At 42.1% G+C, this 18,801-nt stretch overlaps 1 protein-coding gene across 43 annotated transcripts in view; it reads left to right on the top strand.

Annotated features, from left to right (window-relative positions):
• Positions 1–18,801, top strand: part of CAST (calpastatin) — a 251,044-nt gene that overhangs the window by 208,475 nt on the left and 23,768 nt on the right. For 32 of the 43 annotated variants that reach the window (XM_081498794.1, XM_081498793.1, XM_081498796.1 and 29 more), the window contains 11 exons: positions 442–540; positions 2,068–2,148; positions 2,834–2,872; positions 3,369–3,461; positions 3,938–4,027; positions 5,191–5,292; positions 9,522–9,605; positions 10,513–10,560; positions 11,712–11,807; positions 14,247–14,342; positions 15,741–15,833. In XM_081498794.1, coding sequence (XP_081354920.1) covers positions 442–540; positions 2,068–2,148; positions 2,834–2,872; positions 3,369–3,461; positions 3,938–4,027; positions 5,191–5,292; positions 9,522–9,605; positions 10,513–10,560; positions 11,712–11,807; positions 14,247–14,342; positions 15,741–15,833 — 921 coding nt within the window. Of the gene's footprint in view, positions 1–441; positions 541–2,067; positions 2,149–2,833; positions 2,873–3,368; positions 3,462–3,937; positions 4,028–5,190; positions 5,293–9,521; positions 9,606–10,512; positions 10,561–11,711; positions 11,808–14,246; positions 14,343–15,740; positions 15,904–18,801 lie in introns of all 43 variants that reach the window. The other 11 variants (XM_081498802.1, XM_081498803.1, XM_081498806.1 and 8 more) reach the window with 3 other exon arrangements.

The raw sequence follows: 18,801 nt of genomic DNA on the forward strand, positions 1-18,801 counted from the left end.
ATGAATAAAAGAGCACAGGGCAATCCATTTTTGAAATACATTTTATTTGGAAGAGGTGGAAACAATTGATAAAAAATACCAAGCATTTTCCCTCTTGCATATAGCAACGTGATCATCATTCTATGTATTTTCTTTTTCCTTTTGACTATCAGTACAGTGGTCTGGCAGCCATAATGAACCATATGCTTGTTCACCTAGCTAATACCTTTAGACTTACCGAAATTGTGATTCTTACTTGAATATGGCTTTCTATCTTGCCAACCTAGAGTCTGTACTCTGGAACTTTAATAAGTTCTATTACAGACCAGATTTTGACCATTTTGATAGTTGCAGAACTTTCGGGGTTTGGTATTTTTCTACATAGAATTTCTTTCGGTAGTTAAAATGTCAAAGTGAAGGATGTGTAGCAAGTAGCATTTACATATCTGCTCTGTTTTCCAGTCAGACATGGATACTGCTATGGATGACTTAATAGACACTTTAGGAGAACCTGAAGAGACAAAAGAAGATAACACAACATATACTGGACCGGAAGTTTCGGTACGTGATGTTGACGTCTCTAAAGATTCATACCTAGTGAGTAGGAGGGCTGGTAGGCCGTGGTCCTGATGCACACGAGGATGCACAGTGTTCTGTCACGTGGAGAGAACCAGGATGCTGTCAGAGGCAGTGACAGCAACTGAACATGAGTGCCGTGGTTGGAGACTGCTGTCCCAGGGAGCTCTGTAGGTTGCGTTGATCAGCAAACACTGACAGCTTGTTTCTTCTGAGACTACAGCTGGGATGTATGGGATGTACTCTGTAGAGTCACAAAGACTTATTTTCTGTCTTCGAGGTTTACGTCCTTATGGTGTCCAGGTATTTCCATCCTGTGACTTGAACTTATTCTTATTTCTATATATTTTCTACCCTCAGTTCGTCTCTATTCCTGATTCATAAAAAGCAATTATATATTCTTTGGTATTAAGAAAGACATTCCATAGATGGGAAGAAAATATTGCAACAGACACAACAAAGGATTTGTTTCTAGAGTTTATGAAGAATTTTTGAAAGCGAGAAAAAAACAACCTAGTGTAAAATTAGGAGAAAATTTGACCAGTAGACACATGAGAGTCTCCCTAGTAATTAGGAAAATGATACTAAAACACAGAGGGTAACACTTCACACTTACCTGATTGGCAGAAGTGTGAAAGTCTGACAGGTGGCCCAGAGTCTGTGGATGTCACATGAATATATGCATACCCTCTAACCAGCAGTTCCACGTCTAGACAGACTCCCTGGAGAGGGCCTTGCCCAGTGTTTAAGGAGTTACAAGAACAGGTGGAACATTTGGAAATGATTTCATTCAAGGGGAAACAAGAGGATGACAAGTGGAATGCTTTATAGTGGTTAAAATGGTTTGTTCATGTATCAATATGGTTTCATTACAAAAGCATAATTTTGAGTAAAAAATAGTACATTGCAGAATGATATGTAGAATTTGATCTGATACCACTTATGTATGTAACACTTGAAAATAGGCAAAGTAATGGTGTATATTGTTTATGGATACCTACATGTGGAATAACTGTTTTAAAATATACTCAGCTTTATACTGATGGATATGATAAAGTTTGGGATGGTGGCTATCTCTGGAAAACAAGTAAGAAAAATTGGATTGGAGAGTGCTAAAAAAGAGACATCACTCTGACTTTTTTTCTTATTACATAAGAAATAACTAGATCTATTGAGTTATATAGAAATTCACTGTTATCAACTGCTCTTTTGTAGGTATAGAAATATTAGATAATGCAAAATATTTTAAAATAAAATATATTTTATATAGGAATCAAATTTAATATATTGCTTTAAATATTTTATAGCATTATTTATGGGATAAGCCAATTAAATATGGGCAAGTATCTGTAGGAACATAGAATTTCAGAGTTGCATAAAATGCTGGCTTCTTAATGATTTGTATTTAATCTCAATAGTTCTGTAAGTTAATAATGCAATAGTACTTTGGTTTAAGAGTTATGTATACAACATTCTCAGCTAATATCCCTATATATACTTTTTTTTTTCTAGGATCCAATGAGTTCTACCTACATAGAGGAACTGGGTAAAAGAGAAGTCACACTTCCTCCAAAATATAGGGAACTTTTGAATGTAAGTTAAACAGTTACGTATTTATACCTTATTGTTTTGTCTTTGGAATAATAACTTTTATCACATTAATATATCCAATTATCTTAACTTAGATAAAATAATGTGCTTGTGAAATTGTCATTACTCTGAAGCTCCCCGTATTAGTTTGATGGGGCTTCCATGTCCCATGTCAGAGTGTTACAGGCTGGGTGACTTAAACAACAGAAACTTAACTGTCTCACAGTTCTGGGGGCTGGAAGACTGGAATGAAGATGTGGGCAGAGTTGGTTTTGTTTCAGGCCCCTCTGCTTGGTCTCCACATATAGATATCTCCGTGTGGAATAATTCTACATCTTCTTTCTATGTGTACATATCTGCGTGTCATCTTTTTTCTACGTGGATCTCTGGGTCACTTCCCCCTTTTGTAGGAACACTGGTCATATTGAAATCAGGCCCATCTTAATGTTGTCATTTCACCTTAATTACCTCTGTAATTAAGTTAAGCACTTAAGCACCTCTGTAATTACCTCTGTTAAGGCCCCATCTTCAAATAGATTCCCATTCTGAGGTTTTGAGAGATGGGACTTCAGCGTGTGAATTTTGGGAGGACGCAGTTCAGCCCCTCGCATTCACTGAGGGGTGCATTTTGCTGACTGTAAGGATTAATCTTGCCTTCTCAGCGTCATCAAACTAATATTTGTTTCAGAAACAAGAAGGGATCACAGGGCCTCCTCCAGACTCCTCGGTAAGTTTACATAAATGTCTTCTAAGATCAGATTTAACGCTTTTCATATCTTTGGTTAGGGGGATAGAGTTATCAATTCTGTATTTTTGGATTATGACTATACTAATCTCTAAATCAGGTGAAGTTTCCATCTATTCAGAGAAAGAGGATGGGCATGGGGGTCATTTCAGTGCTTGTTTATTTCCTAATTAGTTTTTTTTTTTTTGAGGGAAAGAATGGGGCAAGAAAGTTTTAGGACAAAATAAATATTATTAAAAATAGGATGAGAATATCCTACCAACATAGTAATAAGTATGTTGAGAGAAACAGAAAAATAATATTCATTGAGCATCCAGTTTCCTCTCAAACATAGGCTTTCATCTGAGTTATTTCGTTAAGTATCTCCTTTGGTAGTCAGAGAATTGCACGAGTGTATTCATCATTTGCTGGGTTTATAATCTGTTCTGTCACTTGAATGATTCCCATGTGTGACCCATCATGCTGCCTGTTTCTTTAGAAACCCCTGGGGCCCAATGATGCCATCGATGCCTTGTCGTCAGACTTCACCTGCAGTTCCCCTACAGCTGATGGAAAGAAGACTGAGAAAGAGGTATTGTTTTTAATGCACTTAGGGAAACTTGTTAGAAACTACCTCCCACTTTAAGACAACACCTTTTTTTTTTAAACTTCGTTTTTGACTTCACTGGGTCTTCGTTGCTGCGTTGGGGGTTTCTCTAGTTGGAGCAAGTGAAGGCTGCTGTCTAGTTGCAAGGTGCAGGCTTCTGCAGGGGGCTTCTCTCGTTGCAGAGCCGGGGCTCTAGGTGCACAGGCTTCAGTCGTTGTGGCTCAAGGGCTCTCGAGCACAGGCTCGGTGGTCGTGGCGCACAGGCTCAGTTGCTCCCTGGCATGTGGGATCTTCCCTGACCAGGGATCGAACGCATGCCCCCTGCATTGCAAGGCGACCTCTTAACCACTGGCCACTGGGGAAGCCCTAAGATGCCAGCTTTTTACTTCTGGGTCTTACCATTTGGTTAATACGTTTCCTTCATCTACCTGTCAAACCTTCTTTTGTCTTTTATTTTTCAGAAATCTACAGAAGAGGCTTTAAAAGCTCAGTCAGCTGGGATGATCAGAAGTGCTGCTCCACCCCAAGAGAAAAAAAGCAAAGTGGAAGAGGTATCAATATTTACTTCTCTGAATTTCAGCACGGTCCCCTTGGACAGCCGTTTGCTTTCCTGAGCCTGATACAGCTGACTGGGGGGGCATCTCAATAGTGCATTACACCCGTAGACCACCTTTGTTCCCCTTTGGTCTGTGTGGCATAGTGAAACCAGTCAGGGATATATTGATCAGGCAGGCCTTCTCTGTTTCTACAAATGCTTATGGGTGATTTTGGCACACGTGCTTTTGTTGTGGGATAAGTTTGTCTCACCATTACGCTACACAGAAGGGCAGGACCCCAGAGACACCACTTTCTGGGGACATCAGATCTTTGCCTTGATTTTCTAAAGGGCTTGAGTTCCTGTGATCCTCAAGGGGAGCGTTGCTGCAGTTACTCTGTCCACCTTGACCACAGTCAGCTATAACCTGATTCTCAGGAATCCTGAAAGGCAGCCCTGCAGCTCTGGGCTGGATGAGAGGACCTGCCCTGTCTGCAGATCGCCCAGATACTGCAGGGAGGAGTTTTCTGTGGGCGCTGCTCTGCCTCTGGCTCATGGAGTGGCCAGTTTATTTTTTATCTGGAGGAGCAGAGAGCACCACACCCCTGAGAGTGGGAATTCCTACAGCCATGAGCCACTTCAGGGCCCCCTGCTTCCTGGGCTTCACTGGGCTAAAGGACACGGGTTGTCAGAGTCATTTTAAGGGCCCTGTGTTCAGAAAAAGAAAAACAGTATTTTGATATGAGTATTTTATAATTATTACTCTACTTACACCTCTCACTTGCTAAGAGGTGAAGTCCTGGGCTCCGCTGTGCTGAAGTCAGAGTCATTTTTAAGGGACCTATGTTCAGAAAAAGAAAAACAGTACTTTGATGTGAGTATTTTTTAATGATTACTCTACGTGCACCCCTCGCTTGCTAAGAGGTGAAGTGTACCTCCAGAAGCACTGTTACTGTACAAACGGGTCCTAGCCCAAGGTTCCTCTCACCGGTAAGTTCTTTCTTTCTCTTTTTTTGCTGGGTTTCGAGTAAAACTGCCTTCCTAGAGTCCTTCCTCAAGCCACAGTTCATTCTTAGAGATTTACTGGCAAAATGTGAATGTCACAAAGAAGTAGGTGGCTTGTCTAGGTTGAGCAGAGCGTCTCTTTTTTCACGTACAGAATTCTGTGCTTCTCCGCAGGACACCATGACTGACCAGGCCCTGGAGGCCCTGTCAGCCTCCCTGGGCACCCGGAAGCCAGAGCCGGAGCTCGACCTCAGCTCCATTAAGGAGGTCGATGAGGTACTGACCTGGGGGTTCACATACAAAGCCTGGTAGTCTGCAGGTTACAAGGTTACGAAACTAATGCACAACACATGTTTAGAACTTTTGCACCACTTTTGTTTTTATTAGAGATCTCAAATGAACTGTGCTTTGTTCTGCCTTACTTTCAGAGTCTCGCTAATTCAGATATTTTATTGCTGGGGAGTTAGCAACCAGGAAGGATATTTGAGTGTTTGTCTTATAAACCATCTAGAATTTTAATACTTCAAATGAATGACTAATCTCCTTTGCCAATTCTTAAGTGATGCCTGGCTAAACAAGATAACATAGAGGTGGTCGCCTGGTGAGAAACAGGTTTCTCTGCTCATATGGAAGTTGGAAAGCTGTCCTTACAGAAGGGTTCTAGGTGTTTCTCTTTATAAAGAAAGAGGGGAGATGGCTGCAGATGGGGGTGGGAGATCCTTTGTATAACTCTGGGGAAAAGTGTTGAAACCTTGTCACCAATTAGAATAAAATCAAGCAATAATTGCTTTATAACTAGGACGAATGCATGTTTAGAGTGTGGAGCTAGGGAGTTGCTTGTGTTTGGCAGAAGAGAGTTTTCATGTTAAGTTTCAATTTTTAAAGGATTTTTCAGAGTCTTCTGAGGGGAAAGAGGAGGGGAAGCAGAGGGGAGTCCTGGGGGCACCCTTGGCCAGGCAGTGGTGGGGGACCCTCCCGGGGGCACCCTTGGCCAGACAGTGGTGGGGGGACCCTCTCGGGGGCACCCTTGGCCAAGCGGTGGTGGGGGGACCCTCCCGGGGGCACCCTTGGCCAGGCGGTGGTGGGGGGACCCTCCCGGGGGCACCCTTGGCCAGGCGGTAGTGGGGGACCCTCCCGGGGGCACCCTTGGCCAGGCGGTGGTGGGGGGACCCTCCCGGGGGCACCCTTGGCCAGGCGGTGGTGGGGGGACCCTCCCGGGGGCACCCTTGGCCAGGCGGTGGTTGGGGGACCCTCTCGGGGGCACCCTTGGCCAGGCGGTGGTGGGGGACCCTCCCGGGGGCACCCCCTCCCAGCTCAGGTGGAAGCTGGCGGCTGGCGCTGTCACAATGCTGCTGGCTCCGCTGTCACTTCCTGTTCTGGGTCTCCGGGGGAAGGTGGGTCTCGGTCACTCCCAGCAGCTCCCCCGGAGTCTGGGACCACCCGGTCCCCAATGGGCCAGTTTCTATCATCAACCTTCTTTGAGGACTTGCCAGGTGCCGTATGGCACGAAAGGCTTTATGACGGCGAAGGCAAGGGAGCGGGAGAAGCCACCCTTGTCCTCCAGGACCAAGTAATGTACTGGGGGGAAGGCGAACTTGGATTACAGCAGGGTCCGAGGGGGCACAGTGTCTCAAGGAAGGAGTGGTCCTGGCAGGAACCTGGGGGTCCACCACCGAGGGCTCCGTGGCAGCCCGCCAAGGGCACTTCTGCCTCGGGGCTGTTTGATTAGGGTGATTTAAGAAGATGATAATTTGGGGAGGGAACATATAGACATAGATCCCAGGATGAAAAGACTCTTAGAGTGACTGAAATCAGATGAGTAGATGTAAAACAAGTTATGTCAAAATAAGTTTTAAACAGTTTGGGTTTAGGGATGTAGAGGAATTAAAGTGTTAGTCACTCCGTCGTGTCTGACTCTTTGCGACCCTGTGGACTGTAGCCCGCCAGGCTCCTCTGTCCATGGACTTCTCCAGGCAAGGATACTGGAGTGGATTGTCATTCCCTTCTCCAGGGGATCTTCCCAACCCACAGATCGAATTCAGGTCTTCCACATTACAGGCAAATTCTTTACCCTCTGAGGCACCAGTTCGGTTCAGTTCAGTCACTCAGTCGTGTCTGACTCTTTGTGACCCTGTGGATTGCAGCACGCTAGGCCTCCTTGTCCATTACCAACTCCCTGAGCTTACTCAAACTCATGCCCATTGAGTCAGTGATGCCATCCCACCATCTCATCCTCTGTTGTCCCCTTCTCCTCCCACCTTCAATCTTTCCCAGCATCAGAGTCTTTTCCAATGACTCAGTTCATCACATCAGGTGGCCAAAGTATTGGAGTTTCAGCTTCAGCATCAGTCCTTCCAGTGAATATTCAGGACTGATTTCCTTTAGGATGGACTGGTTGGATCTCCTTGCAGTCGAACGGACTCTCAGGAGTCTTCTCTAACACCACGGTTCAAAAGCATCAGTTCTTTGGCGCTCAGCTTTCTTTATAGTCCAACTCTCACATCCATACATGACTGCTGGAAAAACTGTAGCTTTGACTCGACAGACCTTTGTTGGCAAAGTAATGTCTCTGCTTTTTAAGACCAGGGAATGTGTTAAATTTCCTCTAGAAAATTAGCAAACTCCTAAAATTTGAACAAAAAGAACAATTCCTTTTCACTCTTTCCACTAGTTTTCCTTTTTAATTATGTATAAAGTATGAAGCTTTTCTAATCCTCTGGACCCTTACGTTGAGTTTTAGTACCTGATGGTGAATTCACTACTTTGGGTAGTCTGCTGTGATAACCCCATAAAGACTGATATGGTATAGGAGTCCACGGCCACTGCAGCACATTTTACACCAAATGATGCTTCAGAGAGGAGGTCCATGCCTGCTTGTCATTCTTATGAATAATGTATCATGGCATATTTATTCTGTAGTGATACCTCATTATTAATCTCTCCTTATTCTAGGGCTTCCCTGGTAGCTCAGTTGGTAAAGAGTCTGCTTGCAATGCAGGAAACCAGGGCTCTATCCCTGGGTCTGGAAGATCCCCTGGAGAAGGGAATGGCAACCCACTCTAGTACTCTTGCCTGGAAAATCCCACAAACAGAGGAGCCTGGTGGGCTACAGTCCATGGGAGTCACAAAAGAGTCAGACATGATGTCGTGACTAAACCACCACCATTTCTGGTGTAGTTATCTAGTCTGGAACTATTTTAATTCAGGGGATGTTTGTTTTCATCACCTATTGAATACAGACCAGTGAGGACATTTAAGATATATAAAGGTCAAAGAGGAATAGCAAGGTATCTAGCTATGCATATGACTTACTGTTCACAAGCCCAAGTGGGGGCACAGTCCTGTATGGATGACTCTTTCATGAGGACTGTTCTATAGCTGGAGACCTCACAGATCCCTGAACTGGGGAGAACTACTGTGTAATAGGACTTCCTGTGTATCTTGCAGTAGAGTATAACTGGAAATATTTTTTAAAAATCCCTTTCATCCTTTAATGACATTATTATTCTATAGAACAATAAAACTATAATCCCAAAGCCTAGGAAAGGTACCTGGCTTATTAAAAGTGCTCATTAAATATTTTAAAATTAATCAACAAACTAAGCATTCAACGGAGAACCACAGTCTTGGGCTGAGATGTAGATGGGAGCAATAAAGTGAGTTAGAATCAGCTAAATACCACCCCCCACACACACACACACATACATACACACACGTTTGTGCCCAGTAGCTCCTTGGCTGGTGATTTAAATCCATGACTTGATACTGATACAAATTATTACATAGCATGAAACTTCACATTACCCACCAGTAACTTAAAATGCAGATGTTCCATCCCGAAAGCCACTGATCTGCTGTGGAAGTGCACTTACACGTCCATGCATTCGGTTGCTCATGGTTCCGTAATCCAGTGGCTCTTGGTGTTGCTGAAGGGAGTCCTTTTAAAAGAGGTAAAACCAGTTATCCATGGGTCAGCCAGATTTGTGATGGGATGTCTCTCCCATTTCTCATCTGTTTAACACTGAACGAGTTTAACACTCCTGAGCATTGGGTTTTTTTTTTCTTTTCTCCCCCTTAGGTAAGTACCTCATTGAGTATGACAGATGAAGGCTGTAAAATCATTGCAACTAACTTGTGCCCTCTTGTTAACTTTCTTCAAAGAATATTTGTTTCATTTTCTCTGCTGGTCTTTACAAATCAAGAGAGCTAGGTAAGGCTTCTTAAAGAAGTAGCCCCATTTTACAGCTGAAGAAACTGAGGCAAAGAAAGTCGAGGTGGCTTCCCAGTGCCATGGAGACAGGGCAAGAACACCTCCCCGGGATTCCTGGCTGGCTTGTTTTTCCTCTACCGCTAGTCTCCCTGTACTGCCTTTCTCCTGGCTGCTCACAAGGCCCTTTAATCTGATTTGTTCTTCTCATTGACACCCATGGAGTACATAAAGTGATGTCTTATTTTACCTGTATTATCCAAATGTTTTTTTTTTTTTTACCCTCCACTTTCTTCAGGCAAAAGCCAAAGAAGAGAAAGTAAAGAAATGTGGTGAAGATGAGGAAACAGTCCCATCGGAGTATAGATTAAAACCGGCCACAGTACGTTGCTCACCTCATTGCATGCCGGCGGCTCGCTGCTCCTGCCCGCGTGTCCTGTTTTGCCCTGTCTGTCCCAGTTCAGATATTAACTCTGGAAACCCTGAAACTTTTATTTTCTGTCCTGTACAGTTGGACGCTTTAAAAGAGGGTTTCCTAAGTAGTGACCCCGTGTGGTCACTAAAATTCCCACAAATTCAAGTGTTTCAGCTATTAACCATACTTGACATAGATCCTTAACCTTAAAGCAGAAGGAATAATTGGGAGTTTATATTCTCTCTAACTGTCGATGGATAAAGGCACACAGATCTTGTAAGTGGTAGAGAAACGTACAATGGTTTACCAGTGTCTTCAGGGAAAGGGGTTTTGGTTTAGTGTGAGGAGAGTGGACTTATTCCTGTAATTATATTTGTATTTATCTTTGAAATAATACACATAAACGTATGATGCAAAATAGTTGTAATGCTTATATATGGAAAGTATAAAGTACTTTAAGAAATATTCTAGAATGTGAATGTCCAAACAATTAAGTTTTATAGGAATGAGATCTGCCTCTTCACCCTGGTTGGAGAATCAAAACCTTTTTTTCATTGATGAAGCTGCATCTTTTTGGCCAAAGAACCTTTTAAAAAATTCTACTTCCCTATCCAAAGATGGAAATTATTTTTCAGTAACTTAAAAAAAAAAAGTAATTGCATTGTATTTTATAGCATTTGGTCTTGATTTTATAACTCAGCTCCTTATTCTGACGCTTTATTTAAAAAATTAATTTGAAATATAAACTCACTCTAACATATGGAAAAAAGACAGTCTCTTCTCTCATATCCTGGAATTTCTAAAACAAACTTAATGGGATAATAAAGCAAAATTTTTTGTTTCATTTTAAATGAATTTTCAATTTCATTCACAGGATAAAGATGGAAAACCACTCTTGCCAGAGGCTGAAGAAAAACCCAAGGTAAGGAAATACGTTTTTTTCTGATACTTAAAAAAAAAATACAACTGTAAGATATAGACAAATAATTTTCAAGACCAGATCTCACTCTGGAGACTCGTATGCCAGCCTAGTATTGAGGAAAAAGGAACATTTGACAGCAGCAATTGGCCATTTCACACATTTTAATGATTATTTACCTCATGAATTATTACTGAACTATTTCAAGTTTATAGGTGACATTCATTGAACATAGAAGCTGATATCAAGAGGGCCCTCAAATTAGGTCATTAGCATGTACTTTGATCCTAATCTCATCATCAAGTGCTCTGATTCTATACTACCTTTACTTAATTTGCTGTTAACCAGCATAGTTACCTGGCATGGTGATACTAAGCAACTACATCTATTAGTCACTTACCGTGTGCCTGACACTACACTAAATGGTGTTTGTGTGTTATCATTTTGAGTCTTCACTGAATGAAGAAGGCACTATTATTATCCCCATTTTACAGGTGAGGAAATTGAGACATAGAAGGATCCTGTAAATAGCCCAAAGTCAAAGAGCTAGGAAGTAGCAAGGCCAGGGCTTGAAACTCAGTCTGTCCATCTCTGGGGCCAAGCTTCTGAATTACATGCCATCTGTCTGGCTTAGATTAGGGCATGTGGAGATTTTGACCAACTACAGTAAATAAATAATACCACTTCACCGGAAGGAACTAGGGATAACAGAACTTCCCTGCCAAAACCCCACGTTCTTATATAAAGGGAATATATGATCTGACTTATTTCCTCTGACTTATTCATTATGAAAGTCAATAGGAAGTAGAAAAAACAATCACATAAAGAACTGTGCAGCTCTTCACTGGAAATGGGCAATTTTATTTGAACAAAATTACTTTGAAATTGAAGTATCAGGAAAACTTTTAGCTGAATAAACCTTTTAACATTTTTTGTGGTACTCGGGTGTTCAGTATTCATTATATGTTGCATGACATTTATCTTATATTGATAAGTGAAATATATGCCCTGTATAAATCACTTTTGGGTTTTAGATCCTAAAATGCAACCTAATATATGTTAACTAGAAAAACTTGTTCTCTAGGAAAGCTTTTTTCTTCTATCAAAGTAAAAATTAATTCTTTTCATACTATATAATATTCCTTACATTACAGCCCCTGAGTGAATCAGAACTCATTGATGAACTTTCAGAAGATTTTGACCAATCTAAGTGTAAAGAAAAACAGTCTAAGCCAACTGAAAAAACAGAGGTATGTTTCTAAAACTTAAAATCTCCAGTTTTGGTTGTTTTTCTATGATCTTGAAAATGCGAGACCAAAACTATTTTAACAGGAAGCAGCTGATGAAAAGGCTCATTTTGCCGTATTTTTTCACATGCCATGTCCATCTTGCCTGTTTATGGATGTGCTTTGTTTTCCCAAGCTGACCCTGATATTCCTGCAGTTTAAGTCCTGTAATCAATTATTCCCTTCAGGAGAGCCTTCACACCAATGCTTTTCTTTCCATTCCCGCTTCTGTAACTGACCTACTTAAAGCTGTCATCACTCATCACCTCAGACGGCCATGCCCTCCGTCTTTGGTCTCCTTCCAGCCCACCCCATGTGTCCACCGGCATTATTCTTTCTCAAGCATGTTTGTAGCCACAACATTCCCCTGTTCCAATGCCAACCGCTTCCCAAAAAAGTTCCTGCTTATTTATTTGGGTCTGGAGAAGGAAATGGCAACCTACTCCAGTGCTCTTGCCTGGAGAATCCCATGGACAGAGGAGCCTGGCGGGCTACAGTCCATGCTGTCGCAAGAGTTGGACCTGACTTAGCGACTAAACCACCACCACCAGCTTCCTTTCCTACCAAGATGTGTCCCCCATCACTAAACTCTGATAGTAAGTACTTATGTGTCTTCAAGCTTTTCTCATGTGGTTCCTTCTGCTTGGAATAACCTCTCCAAATTCTAGATCAGCTAAAATTTTAGTCATCCCTAAAAGGCTCTGCTAAAATATAGCCTTTGTCTCCTGCACGTCCCTCCCCAAACCTTACCACCCTTCCAACTCTTAAGAAGCAGAATACGACACACCAGGGAAGTCTGTCATGGTTTCTTTTTATATCCCTGTTGGGACATTTGTTGCAAACAAGGTTTTAGCTGCTTTGGTCTTTACTGCTCACATTTGTACATATTTTAACATAGTAAATTTCTTGAAAGAGATCATACACTATTAATGATCATCTGGTAAGCACTTTGCATATAGGATTTACTTCCATAAATGTCTGGAATAAAAGCAACCTGTTTGAAATTTTACTTTTGTGACAAAATGATAGTGACACTCAAACTTCAGTGTGCATCAAGATAACCAGGAGGATTTATCAAAGCACAGATTACTGAGGCCCACCCGCAGAATTCTTGATTTAGTATGTTAAGGTGGGGCATAAGAATTTGAATTTCTAACAAGTTCCCTAGCAGTGCTGAGGTTGGTGGTCGCAGGACCTCATTTTGAGAACCCCTGGGATAGTCTTACTACCTTGCATTTGTACCTAGCTATTTACAATTCACAGGGTGCTGTTAGATATATAAACATGATATATTTAAATATTGCATAATTGCAATATATATATATTATAGCTATATAATATTATATGTTATATAACATTATGTATTCAGTTCAGTGTAGTTCAGCCGCTCAGTCATGTACGACTCTTTGCGACCGCATGAACCGCAGCACACCAGGCCTCCCTGTCCATCACTAACTCCCTAAGTCCACCTAAACCCATGGCCATCGAGTTGGTGATGCCATCCAAACATCTCATCCTCTGTCGTCCCCTTCTCCTCTTGCCCCCAATCCTTCCCAGCATCAGGGTCTTTTCCAATGAGTCAGCTCTTTGCATAAGGTGGCCAAAGTATTGGAGTTTCAGCTTCAACATGAGTCCTTCCAATGAACACCCAAGACTGATCTCCTTTAGGATGGACTGGTTTGATCTCCTTGCAGTCCAAGGGACTCTCAAGAGTCTTCTCCAGCACCATAGTTCCAAAGCATCAGTTCTTCGGAGCTCAGCTTTCTTTATAGTCCAACTCTCACATCCATACATGACCACTGGAAAAACCATAGCTTTGACTAGATGGACCTTTGTTGGCAAAGTAATGTCTGCTTTTTAATATGCTGTCTAGGTTGGTCATAACTTTCCTTCCAAGGAGTAAGCGTCTTTTAAGTTCATGGCTACAGTCACCATCTGCAGTGATTTTGGAGCCCAGAAAAATAAAATCAGCCACTGTTTCCACTGTTTCCCCATCTATCTGCCATGTATTATATGATGGCAAATCATCTAAATAATGACAGTTGATAACAGTCTTTGAGCTTACTGTGTTCCCACGTACTATGCAAAGCACTTAGCATGTTTTGTCTCATTAAAGGCCTTGAGATGTAGGTACTGTCATCGTTCTCATTTTGCAGATGTGGAAACTGTGTCTCAGAGAGGTTAAGTAACCTACCTAAGGCAAGAGGTAAAACCAAGTTGAAGTAGTGGTAGCTGGAGAGGTTTAACATGCCTTGGGTTATTCACTGCTCAAGATCCTTAGGTATTCAAGCAGATCATTCTCACAGCGGGTAGGGTAGCAGACCATATTGTTGGTTCATTATTGTTCCATTTGAATAACTGGGTATTTCAAAAATCCTTCGTTGCGTCTGCTTCTTTCTGCAGGCGTCTCCGGCTGCTGCCCCTGTGCCCGTGGCAGAGGACGTGCCTCGAACCTCCATGTGTTCTGTGCAGTCGGCTCCACCCACAGCAGCTCCAGCGGTGAGTGACCCTCTGGACGCTGAGAAATGTCTTGAGAAAGCAGTGTTCTTCCTCCCTGGCCCTTCCTGCTGTGTATTACCATTGTATTACCTTGTTCTAACAAGATAAAAATTAAATCTTAAATAGCTATATTATCCTCCATCTTGGGCTCCAGGGAGGAGCTGGCAACTCAGGCTAGATTTAAATGTTTACACTATTTCAGGTTGTTTGGTTTTTAACCTCTTGACATGCTTTCTAGTTCCTTAGCTACTGTGGATAATCATGCTTCTTCACTTTCCTGTGACTTTCAAGCTGATTTGGAGTCCCACCAACAGCCAGAAGTACTTTTTATTGACTGTCCTGATGGAAAAGTCTGCACCTTTATCCTCAGTTCAGTTCAGTCACTCAGTCGTGTCCAACTCTTGGCGACCCCATGGACTGCAGCATGCCAGGCCTCTCTGTCCATCGCCAACTCCCGGAGTTTACTCAAACTCATGTCCATTGAGTCGGTGATGCCATCCAAACATCTCATCCTCTGTCGTCCCCTTCTCCTCCTCCCAATCCTTCCCAGCATCAGGGTCTTTTCCCATGAGTCAGCTCTTTGCATCAGGTGGCCAAAGTACTGGAGTTTCAGCTTCAACATCAGTCTTTCCAATGAACACCCAGGACTGATCTCCTTTAGGATGGACTGGTTTGATCTCCTTGCAGTCCAAGGGACTCTCAAGAGTCTTCTCCAGCACCATAGTTCCAAAGCATCAGTTCTTCGGAGCTCAGCTTTCTTTATAGTCCAACTCTCACATCCATACATGACCACTGGAAAAACCATAGCTTTGACTAGATGGACCTTTGTTGGCAAAGTAATGTCTCTGCTTTTTAATATGCTGTCTAGGTTGGTCATAACTTTCCTTCCAAGGAGTAAGCGTCTTTTAATTTCATGGCTGCAGTCACCATCTGCAGTGATTTTGGAGCCCAGAAAAATAAAATCAGCCACTGTTTCCACTGTTTCCCCATCTATCTGCCATGTATTATATGATGGCAAATCATCTAAATAATGACAGTTGATAACAGTCTTTGAGCTTACTGTGTTCCCACGTACTATGCAAAGCACTTAGCATGTTTTGTCTCATTAAAGGCCTTGAGATGTAGGTACTGTCATCGTTCTCATTTTGCAGATGTGGAAACTGTGTCTCAGAGAGGTTAAGTAACCTACCTAAGGCAAGAGGTAAAACCAAGTTGAAGTAGTGGTAGCTGGAGAGGTTTAACATGCCTTGGGTTATTCACTGCTCAAGATCCTTAGGTATTCAAGCAGATCATTCTCACAGCGGGTAGGGTAGCAGACCATATTGTTGGTTCATTATTGTTCCATTTGAATAACTGGGTATTTCAAAAATCCTTCGTTGCGTCTGCTTCTTTCTGCAGGCGTCTCCGGCTGCTGCCCCTGTGCCCATGGCAGAGGACGTGCCTCAAACCGTATGTTCTGTGCAGTCGGCTCCACCCACAGCAGCTCCAGCGGTGAGTGACCCTCTGGGCACTGAGAAATGTCTTGAGAAAGCAGTGTTCTTCCTCCCTGACCCTTCCTGCTGTGTATTACCATTGTATTACCTTGTTCTAACAAGATAAAAATTAAATCTTAAATAGCTATATTATCTTCCATCTTGGGCTCCAGGGAGGAGCTGGCAACTCAGGCTAGATTTAAATGTTTACACTATTTCAGGTTGTTTGGTTTTTAACCTCTTGACATGCTTTCTAGTTCCTTAGCTACTGTGGATAATCATGCTTCTTCACTTTCCTGTGACTTTCAAGCTGATTTGGAGTCCCACCAACAGCCAGAAGTACTTTTTATTGACTGTCCTGATGGAAAAGTCTGCACCTTTATCCTCAGTTCAGTTCAGTCACTCAGTCGTGTCCAACTCTTGGCGACCCCATGGACTGCAGCACGCCAGGCCTCTCTGTCCATCGCCAACTCCCGGAGTTTACTCAAACTCATGTCCATTGAGTCGGTGATGCCATCCAACCATCTCATTCTCTGTCGTCCCCTTCTCCTCCTGCCTTCAATCTTTCCCAGCATCAGGGTCTTTTCCAGTGACTCAGTTCTTCGCAGTCAGGTGGCCAAACTATTGGAGTTTCAGCTTCAGCATCAGTCCTTCCAATGAACACCCAGGACTGATCTCCTTTAGGATGGACTGGTTTGATCTCCTTGCAGTCCAAGGGACTCTCAAGAGTCTTCTCCAACACCACACTTCAAAAGCATCAATCATTTGGCACTTAGTTTTCTTTGTAGACCAACTCTCACATCCATACATGACCACTGGAAAAACCATAGCTTTGACTCTGTAGACCTTTGTAGGCAAAGTAATGTCTCTGCTTCTTTTTTTTTTTTTTTTATAAATTTATTTATTTTAGTTGGGGGCTAATTATTTTACAATATTGTAATAGTTTTTGCCATACATTGACATGAATCAGCCATGGGTTTACATGTGTTCCCCTTCCTGGACCCCCCACCCACCTCCCTCCCCATCCCATCCCTCTGGGTCATCCCATTGCCCCGGCCCTGAGCCCTTGTCTCATGCATCGAACATGGAATGGTGTTCTGTTTCACATATGATAATATACATGTTTCAATGCTATTCTCCCAGAACGTCCCACCCTCACCTTCTCCCTCAGAGTCCATAAAATTGTTCTATGCATCTGTGTCTCTTATTCTGTCTCGCATATAGGGTTATCGTTACCATCTTTCAAATTCCATATATATGCATTAGTATACTGTATTGGTGTTTTTCTTTCTGGCTTACTTCACTCTGTATAATGGGCTCCAGTTTCATCCATCTCAGTAGAACCGATTCAAATGTATTTTTTTAATGGCTGAGTAATATTCCATTGTGTATATGTACCACAGCTTCCTTATCCATTTGTCTGCTGATGGACCTCTAGGTTGCTTCCATGTCCTGGCTATTGTAAACAGTGCTGCGATGAACACTGGGGTACACGCGTCTCTTTCAATTCTGGTTTCCTCGGTGTATATGCCCAGCAGTGGGATTGCTGGGTCATATGGCAGTTCTATTCCCAGTTTTTTAAGGAATCTCCACACTGTTCTCCATAGTGGCTGTACTAGTTTGCATTCCCACCAACAGTGTAAGAGGGTTCCCTTTTCTCCACACCCTCTCCAGCATTTATTGCTTGTAGACTTTTGGATAGCAGCCATTCTGACTGGTGTGAAATGATACCTCATTGTGGTTTTGATTTGCATTTCTCTGATAATGAGTGATGTTGAGCATCTTTTCATGTGTTTGTTAGCCATCTGTATGTCTTCTTTGGAGAAATGTCTGTTTAGTTCTTTGGCCCATTTTTTGATTGGGTCGTTTATTTTTCTGGAATTCAGCTGCAAGAGTTGCTTGTATATTTTTGAGATTAATTGTTTGTCTGTTGCTTCATTTGCTATTATTTTCTCCCATTCTGAAGGCTGTCTTTTCACCTTGTTTATAGTTTCCTTTGTTGTGCAAAAGCTTTTAATTTTAATTAGGTCCCATTTGTTTATTTTTGCTTTTATTTCCAATATTCTGGGAGGTGGGACATGGAGGATCCTGCTGTGATTTATGTCGGAGAGTGTTTTGCCTATGTTTTCCTCTAGGAGTTTTATAGTTTCTGGTCTTATGTTTAGATCTTTAATCCATTTTGAGTTTATTTTTGTGTACGGTGTTAGGAAGTGTTCTAGTTTCATTCTTTTACAAGTGGTTGACCAGTTTTCCCAGCACCACTTGTTAAAGAGATTGTCTTTTCTCCATTGTATATTCTTGCCTCCTTTGTCGAAGATAAGGTGTCCATATGTGCGTGGGTTTATCTCTGGGCTTTCTATTTTGTTCCATTGATCTATATTTCTATCTTTGTGCCAGTACCATACTGTCTTGATGACTGTGGCTTTGTAGTAGAGCCTGAAGTCAGGCAGGTTGATTCCTCCAGTTCCATTCTTCTTCCTCAAGATTGCTTTGGCTATTCGAGGTTTCTTATATTTCCATACAAATTGTGAGATGATTTGTTCTAGTTCCTTGAAAAATACCATTGGTAGCTTGATAGGGATTGCATTGAATCTATAGATTGCTTTGGGTAGTATACTCATTTTCACTATATTAATTCTTCCAATCCATGAACACGGTATATTTCTCCACCTGTTTGTGTCCTCTTTGATTTCTTTCATCAGTGTTTTATAGTTTTCTATATATAAGTCTTTTGTTTCTTTAGGTAGATATATTCCTAAGTATTTTATTCTTTTTGTTGCAATGGTGAATGGTATTGTTTCCTTAATTTCTCTTTCTGTTTTCTCATTATTGGAGTATAGGAATGCAAGGGATTTCTGTGTGTTAATTTTATATCCTGCAACTTTACTATATTCATTGATCAACTCTAGTAATTTTCTAGTAGAGTCTTTAGGGTTTTCTATGTAGAGGATCATGTCATCTGCAAACAGTGAGAGTTTTACTTCTTC

The sequence above is a fragment of the Giraffa tippelskirchi genome, chromosome 6 (assembly GCF_054371585.1).
Source record: "Giraffa tippelskirchi isolate mGirTip1 chromosome 6, T2T-mGirTip1v1.2.pri, whole genome shotgun sequence".
Lineage (NCBI taxonomy): Eukaryota > Metazoa > Chordata > Mammalia > Artiodactyla > Giraffidae > Giraffa > Giraffa tippelskirchi.